The sequence below is a fragment of the Limulus polyphemus genome, unplaced genomic scaffold, assembly GCF_000517525.1.
Source record: "Limulus polyphemus unplaced genomic scaffold, Limulus_polyphemus-2.1.2 Scaffold3, whole genome shotgun sequence".
Classification (NCBI taxonomy): domain Eukaryota; kingdom Metazoa; phylum Arthropoda; class Merostomata; order Xiphosura; family Limulidae; genus Limulus; species Limulus polyphemus.
The window spans coordinates 1,245,143-1,254,827 of NW_013665613.1; the positions used below are offsets into that span (position 1 = coordinate 1,245,143).

The 9,685-nt window shown below is 32.2% G+C and overlaps 1 protein-coding gene across 1 annotated transcript in view; it reads left to right on the plus strand.

Annotated features, from left to right (window-relative positions):
* LOC106469035 (adenylate cyclase type 1-like) overlaps window positions 1–9,685 on the plus strand; it is a 179,939-nt gene that overhangs the window by 151,394 nt on the left and 18,860 nt on the right. Inside the window, exons 14-15 of the mRNA XM_022398095.1 lie at window positions 198–457; window positions 2,763–2,883. Coding sequence (XP_022253803.1) covers window positions 198–457; window positions 2,763–2,883 — 381 coding nt within the window. The remainder of the gene's footprint in view (window positions 1–197; window positions 458–2,762; window positions 2,884–9,685) is intronic.

Below are 9,685 nucleotides of genomic sequence, written 5' to 3' on the forward strand. Positions count from 1 at the left end.
TTTTTTTTATTGTAAATGAAGAAATTTACGTGATATAATAAGTTTAGTATACACGTTTAACCTTCATTCATTAGTATATTTTCAAAACTATCGCCTAATCGAATATAGTCAGTATTACAGCAGAAATTATCATTTATCTTAAATACCATGTAATGTTCGAAAAGTTCACAGAAATAGAAAACTCAAATCTCTTTCAGTTCTCGTGCGTCACTGAACCTATTTGTGTGAAAACCACGACGAATATCACACAAGCTCCGTTATATGCTGACCATCGGTCGTGTCCGCTACCACATTATATAGTCATCAGTTGTTGCCTTGCTTTTCTTCCCATAGCTGTCTTTCTTAAGCTATCCATTCTCCTCAAGGGAGCGCTGCTCTTACCCATGACAATAATCTACTGTCTAATTACAGAATTCACCCACGCACCACTGTTTGATTGTTACGACGAACGAGTCAGGTTGGTGAGAATATTATTTGACATCATCTTTTTTTTATGAAAAAGAAAGATAAAGATTGTTATTTTTGTTTTTTGCAAATGAGAAGCAGATCCGTTTAGACTGATTGAACTTTGAAAATCTGAAAAATCTTCCTAAAGGATATAAGAATTGTTATTGTTTAATGTAAATATCCAACTTTCGATGTCACTGTAGTCCAGAGCTCAGATTTATAGCGCAGGGTTCTTTGCATTTAACAAATTTGGACCTTCGAAATGATTTCAATGTCTCTTGAGAAGCCACGGCCTGGTGGTTAGGGCGCTTTATTCGCAATCTGGGCAATTCCCGTCACCGTACATGCTCGCCAGTTAGCCGTGGGGGCGTTATAATATGACGGTCAACCCCATTATTCGTTGGTAAAGTTAGCACAAGAGTTGGTGGTTGACTGGCTAACTTCACTCTAGTCTATCACTGTTGCATTAAAGACAATTAGCACAGATATCCCTCGAGTAGCTTTACGCGAAATTCAAAACAAAACAAACCTCTTGAGAAGCGACCCACTTTTGAGTACACAAATCTCTTGGTACCAAATAATAAATTAAATTACTTTAAGGTTTGAACTGCATTCTTTAAATGTATTGCATGTTTTTAATTTTCTAGTTGTTTTTATATAACTCTTCAGTATTTATATAATAATAGGAAAACTATCTAATAATCACGATGAATTGTTCACATTATACAATTATTAGTTTTCATTTCAAAAGATTGTGGTACCCAACCACTAGTAATATGTTTTAAAACTGGAGCATAATTATTTAAATTTTATGCAGGAATCTTGTAAGTATCTCTTTTAAATAATTGCCGAATTCCACAAAACATATTTTAACGAAACACATGTTAACATTGAATAACCTTGCCCAGACACACACATATTTTTGAGATCGTTACGTTTATTGTTTCTCATACAGTAGGTGTTTCAATAATATATATATAAACAAAATCTATACATATATAGAATATATATAGATATATTTTATATCATTTAGTATCCAGGACATGTTTTTTCTCTTATTTCTCCTTATAAAAGATGTTGCCTTTATACTTTCTTGTTATCTCACACTTCTTGCATTCCTTTCTGAAGGGATGTAGTACTTGTACGTTTTTCGTTATCTCAAATTAACTCTTTTTTCACTTTCGCACGGATTTAGTGCTGATGATTTTAAATTATCTCGGATTACCTCTACACCTTCTAATGATTTTAATAAAGTAGCACATTGGATTATACTACGAGGATCTGCTGACATCGTTAACTCCCTTACTTGCTAATTTTCTTTCCTTTTTGTATGTAAGTTAGTTACGTATTTGCAATAAAATGATACTAAAGTATATGAAACATTACAGTTTAAAGTACGTTTAAGAAAATACATTCTAATCCATTTAATTGGCTATGAAACTATGGGTATATTCTGAATGATATTTCGTTTTTCAGATATATTAGACTGGTTAGAGACTGCCATAAACACTGAAAATAAATTATTATAAGTCGTTTCGTTTAAGTTTATTCAATTTATTCAGTAATCTGTGTTGACTTTATAATTCTATCAAGTTCTTAAAAATCAGTTAAAATGTAAATGACGCTAAACATGGAGACAGGATTAAAAAATACTCAGTTTAAACAATGTTTAAAAGTGCACGGTACTTTAAAAAAGTGTTGAAGGCACTAAGGTCTTACTAAAGACATCTACATATTTCGGTGGGTCACATGTGCACAATCATCAGAAAGAAGAAAACTTGTAGATGTTTTTAGTAAGACCTTAGTGCTTTCAACTGTCTTTAAATATTGTGTACTTTTAAACGTTGTATAAACTGAGTGTTTTCTTTAAAATATATCTTTACAAGATGCCGTGTTATTATTGTGCTTAACGAGAATAGAACCTTAGTGACATATATTTGTATACATATTGTTAAAAGTGACGTTCAAGAAACATTAGTTAGAGCCTGGTTTCTGAATCGCAGATGATACAAGAACATTTGCTGTTTATACGAATCATGTGTTTTTAGCCTCCAACAGCGTACATCGTCATCTTTAAACTACATTGTAATCATGTATTAGTTATTTTGTATTAACTCAGTAGGTATTGAAACATTAGCTGAAATATTTGATCAGAAATACCAAGCTCCTCAAAGTATTCAGATTACAGTGAGTAATACAATAAAATGTTTAATTATTTATATTGCAAGAATACGTATTATATTAAATAAAAAGAGTTTCTGAAATGCCAACCAACGTGGTTTTATATGTATTATAAAAGATATTCTTTTTTTTAGACCTGTTGTTCCATTTCATATATTCGGAATTGTGGCCATTGGTCAGTTTTTGGTTGCTGTACTGGTACAAGGTCGCCATGTAGAATGGACAGCGAGATTAGATTTTTTGTGGAATGCACAGGTAAACATATCTAGCACATTCGTTATGTTAAAAAATTATTTTAAAACTGCATTTTATAAATAAAGGATTCACGAACTGAAAATGAAAACCTTAATATTTATTTATTTACAACGATAAATGATTTGGTAAAAAGTATTATTCATTATATAAAAACAATTATTCTATTCGTTTCTAACATCATTTTGTTCTCAGTTTTGTTTCAGAAACACTGGATTTCTTAATAACAGCAACTTAAAGTGGATTTCTAGAATAATCTCACAAAAATTCTAATTTTTGCAATAAATTTAAGCTGGATCTCTAAATTTGAGTAATTTGCAAATTAAAAAACAAAGTAGAATGTACATAAATAAATGCCATTCAACATCAAACATATCTTTTTCTGTGCCTAACTCTATTGTAATCTCAAAACTTTTAAATTATTTAACCTAAATATAATGGATTGGATATAATATATTCTTGCAGAATGGAATAATTTTGAGATTTCATGATATCAAAGTACTTTTATTACACTACTAAAGAAATATACACAAGTATTAAATTTTTAATTCTTTGGAAATATAATAATAATAATTTCTAGTACTATTAAATCCATCTGAAGTTTATCTAAATGTGTTCAAATACATTTTTTAAATATTATGTTAAACAGCTCAATGTCTTAGAATCGCTGCATTACGTATTACAGTACCATTCATTATTACTATATTACTTAACAATTTGCGATCCTTTATACATTCAATTGATAATTACGTTTCGTGATTTTTCACGTTTGGTTAACTGAAACGTTTTTGCTAACTATCAGCAGGGCGTTACTGGGTGATAAAAATGCGAAGGTATACTTTTATTATTCAAGGTTTTTAATGATGCCTCTTTCACAATTATATTTTTTATGGTATTGAGCAAAATATTTTGAATAATATGGAACAGTTTTGGTGCACTTTATGGATTATGATGACACAAGTGAACATAAATAATTACATAAAAATTTCAAGATAGCACTAAATTTATCAATTTTGGATATATGATAGAATAAATAAATTTCATCCTCTCAGCATTTGACTATTTGTTTTTGCTTAAAATAATGTCCCTAAAATTATGTTGATGCTGTTTAGCTTTTGATTATAGACCTATCAGTATACACAAACGTTTAAGTCCTTCTGAACAGAGAGTGTTTATACATTAATATGTAAACTATGTTTAGTCCCCTGTTAGAGCTGTAAGACTACGTACTTACAACGTTAAAATCTGGAGTTAGATTCCTCGTGGTGGCCACAAAAGATAGCCCAATGTGGTTTTGTTCTAAAACAAACAAACTATGCGTATTAGGCAGAAATGAAGTTTACTTTACTCCAATAATTAATTAATATATATATATATAAGTATATATAAAATAAATAAGCTCCAAAACCTAAGTTTTTTTTATTGGATTCAAGGCTCGTTTTCCCGTGGTGAACAGAATGCAGATAGCTCGTTGTGAAGCTTTGTGCAAAAAACAACAACAAAAGGACTTATTAACTTATTTGTACTAGTTTTTTACACCTCTACGGGAAACAATTTATCATAAATTCACCCTTCCTTTTGCACTTCTCGATGGTTGATGGAAATTTGAGGATCAATAGGTGATGGGTACAATGCAGATAGCTCCTTGTGCAGCTCTGTGCTAAAAAATGCTGTTTCACTCCGACTTCGAAACCTGAGTGTAAGAACGATACTTCGGGTCCATCCAAAAAATAGAAATGCAAGTTTTATTGAAATAGAATTGGTTTCAAAAATAAAGTAATGAATTTAAAAAGTACACAACCTGAAGTGTGTTTTCTTTATAATGCAAAACCAAAAACCAGTCGTAAAATCCACTGTATACCTCACACTTCTTCCTAAATTGTCTTGACAGGTTTTTGACAGTTTTACTACCTGATCCATTCATCACTGGAAGTCTTCTAGGTGACATTTCCAAACACGAGAGTTTATTTTCTAACTCCTATCTTTATTTGGTTCGTTTGTACCCGCGGATTCTGCTAACAACTTTTCCTTTCTTTTTTGACCAACCAGTAGCTCAGCTGTAAGTCAAAAGGCTTATAACGCCAAAAATCTGGTTTCGATACCCGTGATGTGTACTCTGGGTATTTTTATCATTACGTATCAAAAAAAGGGAAACAACAGCTTTTTCAGTCTCACTTATAGTCTTCATTGTCTTGAGACTGTCTTTCCAGATAATGTTATTAAGGAAAATAATATATAGTGAATGTTTTATTTTTACATGTCCCTACTTATCAATTATTTGTTATTTGCTGTCATCTAACGACTAATATTATTGTTTATTGTGTTTTGGAACATACATGTTCTGATGCATTTCAATATTTTTTCGCTGGGTAGATGACAGTAAAGTCTGCTGTGTTGATGATGGTAGATGCCAAGAACGTTTCAACCAATATGGTGACATACATCTTTTGTGGTTTACTTCTATGTACTGCATTTATGTCTAGTGTGAAAATCACAATATTTTGTCGAAAGCTAGTCTACTGTCTTGATAATAAATACGAAAAATGATTCCAACTTGTTGTTTCTATTATAGGCTTAGGGGTTATTTATTTTCTCTGATAGTAATCAGTACCAGAACTTTTTTATTGATCCAACCCCTGTTATCTAAATAATAATGGAAATGAAACAAACGTGGCGTTCAGTTTTATGGTAATTATGTGTGACGAATGTTATCATTTGGTTTACGTTCAATGTTTAAATTATTTCGCAACAGATGATTTCTATTTTTTGATGATAAAGTGTAAAAAGTTGTCCCCTTGGGTACAAATACTAGTATTGCAATGTTTATGAGAGATATGTGACCTTCTATGATGTTTTGGTATTAAACATATATTTTATTTTTACTCTTAAATAGTAGAATATTTTACTGTAATGGCCATGGATGATTGTGGTCTTCTCAAATTGTAGTCTGGTCTTAAGTTATTGGTAGCTACAGATGGTAATCCATTTAGGTAGATCAGGATAACAGTGATTGATTATAGTAAGCTATTTGTCAGTATCATATGCTTAAATTCGTTGCATGTTTTTAACTTAACGTTTCTAATCATTCACAGTGATTTCTTAAATTTAGTTTTTCATTATCATTTCAGAGACAAGAAAACACAATTTCTCTGTTAGTCCTTAACCCTTGTGTTCTTGTAGCTGCAATACGTCTTTTTTACATATCTTTTCAAGATTAGCATTGCTCTGAATACAATAAAAAGTAACACATTTTAATCAGCACATTCTAGTGTTTTTATAGCGAATTATTTCTTAAAAATACCTATTCCTTCCTTTGGAAGCAAGGACATCAAATCGCTTTCAAACTTATTCCCGTGAGAGGTTATCTTAGCTACATTCATCGATTGGACTAGGTTTGTTACCTTTTTAATTTTTTTTCATTCGTTTACTTCTGAAGATGTATTTCTTGTCATCTTTCTACATCATATAACAATCTTCTTCCTGTTATGTATTACAGCCCTAAATAAAAGACTCCTCTCTTTCCCCGAGAACATAATCATCAGATTCCGTACTTGTTCTATCGACTTTTTTTTTCCTATTCTCAGCCAACTTTCTGGTAATTTCTTAAGTAATTCATTGTCACTGTACAAGACTCTTACAGAGTTTATTTGAGATTTTTAGATTTCCAAACTTCTTAGCCTCAATTAGAAAAGTACAGTATGTAGACCAATATAGACAGGGCTTGGTAACTTTTACATCCTAAGGTAGTACAGATTTCACTAGAGTTGGTTAGCTTACCATCAAATAGGTTAGTTTATATCTTAGTTTCTATTATTCAAACGAAGTTGTGGTGGTTTTAACTGTAAAAGTCGTATTATATGTACAATGAAAGATATAAATATTATTATTCATAATCATTATTGTTCTCAGTACTGTTGTAAGTTTGATGGGTTTTTCTTGTCACATGATTTGCATGGTTAGTAATTACCATAGATCTCAGTTGTCATTATTGTCAATTTCTTCCAATTGGAAAGTAAAGACATATATAAATTACATATTGTAATGTTTGCTGCACTAAAGGCAGAAGTGTCAAATAACTTGAAAGGTTAACCAAAAATTGCAGGTATCTTATTCTCGGTTCAGTTTTCCTATTATGAGCATGACCACTTTCTGTCTCTCAAAAGTCATCAATAATATTGACTATTTTCTTGCGTTTCTTTCCATTGATAACATAAAAATTCCTGAGACCCAACTCCTAAGCCTAACATGGTTTTAACGTTCGTGTTTAATTATTTGCAATTGCAATCTTGTTAACCAAATGTATTGATCTGTATTTAATGTCTTCTAAGTCGGACTATACGCGGCCTAGTGATCATGAGCCAGACTCTGCTCATCGTTTTGAAGCCATGGGCGTGCTATAAGATTAAGAATAACCAAATATTTGGTAGCAGATGTTAATCTCTTTTTCCCTCTAGTTTACAGTTTAAAATTAGGGATGACTAATTGTAGCTTTGTACGAAAATTTTATAACTCTTAATGTAAAACCCTTTCATGGTACAAGAAATACGCAAGTACTGATGCTTTTCCCCACATCCGGAATGACATTAGTAAATGTAGCTCGATTTGTTCTGATTCTTATTTTTCTTCATACTGGACACAGAGATTTTTGTGGTTTTAAAATATTTACTGGATACTTGTTTGGTTCTTTATATGGTTTTGGTCCTTGAATTTGAGTTGGTGTTAACAGTATCTTTATCTCTTCAACCTCCAGGGTCTAATCATTTTGTTTTGGTTTTGATTTAAATAAGTAATTTACTGAATGCTGGCCAGCCACCTTAACTATGAGAATGCATAAGTTTATCTGAAATGCCTTATAAAAACGTTCAGATCCTCTTTGGGTAGGCAGAGTAATACGTTTGCCGCTGTTTTTAATTGGACTGCTTCTATCTTCATAAAAGTGATATATATACTATCTGAAGTTAGTATTCTAAATTTCTTGAGAGACAGTTTCCTCACTAAGCCTTGGATCTGACAAGGACTAGTGGATGCCTCTCTATTGCTTATGGAAAGGCGATTCTATCTTTGAATACGAAATTAGGGGTTCATTTGCACAAAGATAGGCAATACATGATCATTTATGAAGTGACAGACCAGTGATTAAGTGAGATATAAGACGTTACAACCACCTTCTGGTCATGATCACTCAGGACACGGTATAAGGCTACAGTACAGGTTGTCTAGTGATGCTACTGACTCTTTTGTGGATTTAATAGTACGTTTTCAAGACTAAATCCCATGTCTGTTATCATCAAAAGTCCAGTATAGACCATTTCTCAATAGAAGACACCATATAGAACCGTCCTAATTAACAAACTATGATATACCTCAATACATCATGACTGTTCACTGAATGGTCACAGAATGTGTATCAAATTCACATTTTTAAGCAGGTCATGAAAGACTTATTTTTGCGTTTGTTTGGTTGAACCTAAGGTGGTACCCTTATTTTACGTTTTGTGATTGATTTCGGAATAACCGGCAGATTCTGAAAGACTTGATGGAATATTGGTTAGCAGTTTTTTGTTAGAATAATGGTGTAAAATATAATAATTGGTTCATAATATTTGTTATTTTAAATAGAGTGATCTCATTATGGATGTTTATAATGCAATTAAACAAGGTGGACATTCTACGTCTGTAGTTCATGATAAACTCAGGTATGTCATCCATACTTTAAAATGTGGTGATATAAGTATTTTTGACCGCAGCGTAAGATGAAACTGTGTAGGCCAAATATTTTTTAAGATTTTATAATATTCTAATAATATTGTTGTGCAATGTTTGCATTCTTTGGACCATTCCTGCTTCTAAATAATGCCTTTGATTCGCAGTTTCTGATAAATGTGGGTAATCCAGGAAAACCTTGAGAAAGTCTAGAGTTTAAATGCAGGATGAGTGCCTTGCCCATGTTTGCTGTAGCTTAATATGCCAAGGTCAGTATGGGGTGATATTAAAGTAGGTGCCAGCGTAGTCTATAAGTAATGGGTGAGTAAGCCAGATAAATGTTGGATAATCCAGGTTATTGAAAGGAAACTAGTAACTTACTTTTACCATCTGAGTAACTTAGATGGTACATTTGTTATATCACTAGATTCTACAGCTGATTTCTAGCATGTTTTCCAGATTTTTAGCAGCAGTGTATAAGCCCACGTCACATATAAGGTTTCCTCGCTGGCACTATGTAGGCTTTTTTCGTTTCTATGTGTTTTATTTTTTATTATAATCTGAATGGGCTTTATATACCTTGCAACGTTCTGGAATAATGAATAATGGTGAAGTACACTTGTCCTGTCTATGTTGTCCTGAGTAGGTCTAGTTGTGTATTTGCTATGTAAAAACCAATGTTTAGTTTTAGGTCATTTCACGTACTTCTATGCTTGCCTCTCTTCCACATTCTGGACTCAACTTCCATTGCTACTCAGTTGTATCACTTCTAGGTGTCTCTAGTTGCTCTACGTACTTGTAAATTCGATATAAGGGCCAATTTTCACCACATCTATCTTTTTCCTGAGGTGTTTTCTCTGTCATCATCTGGCATAAAAAAATTAAGAATTACAGTGTTGATTTCGTGGATAAGAAAAACTTGAAACTCCTTATTTAAGATAACATTGGTGGTAGATATGCCTTCCATTTGTCATTCAAGGGCACGGGAAATAGGGGTGCTGAGAGTGCGGTAGCACCTCCTAGCCTGACATATGGTTTCATTCATATACAGGGATTTCGATTTTGTTCAATGGTATTCAGCACCCCACTACAGAAAATGTTC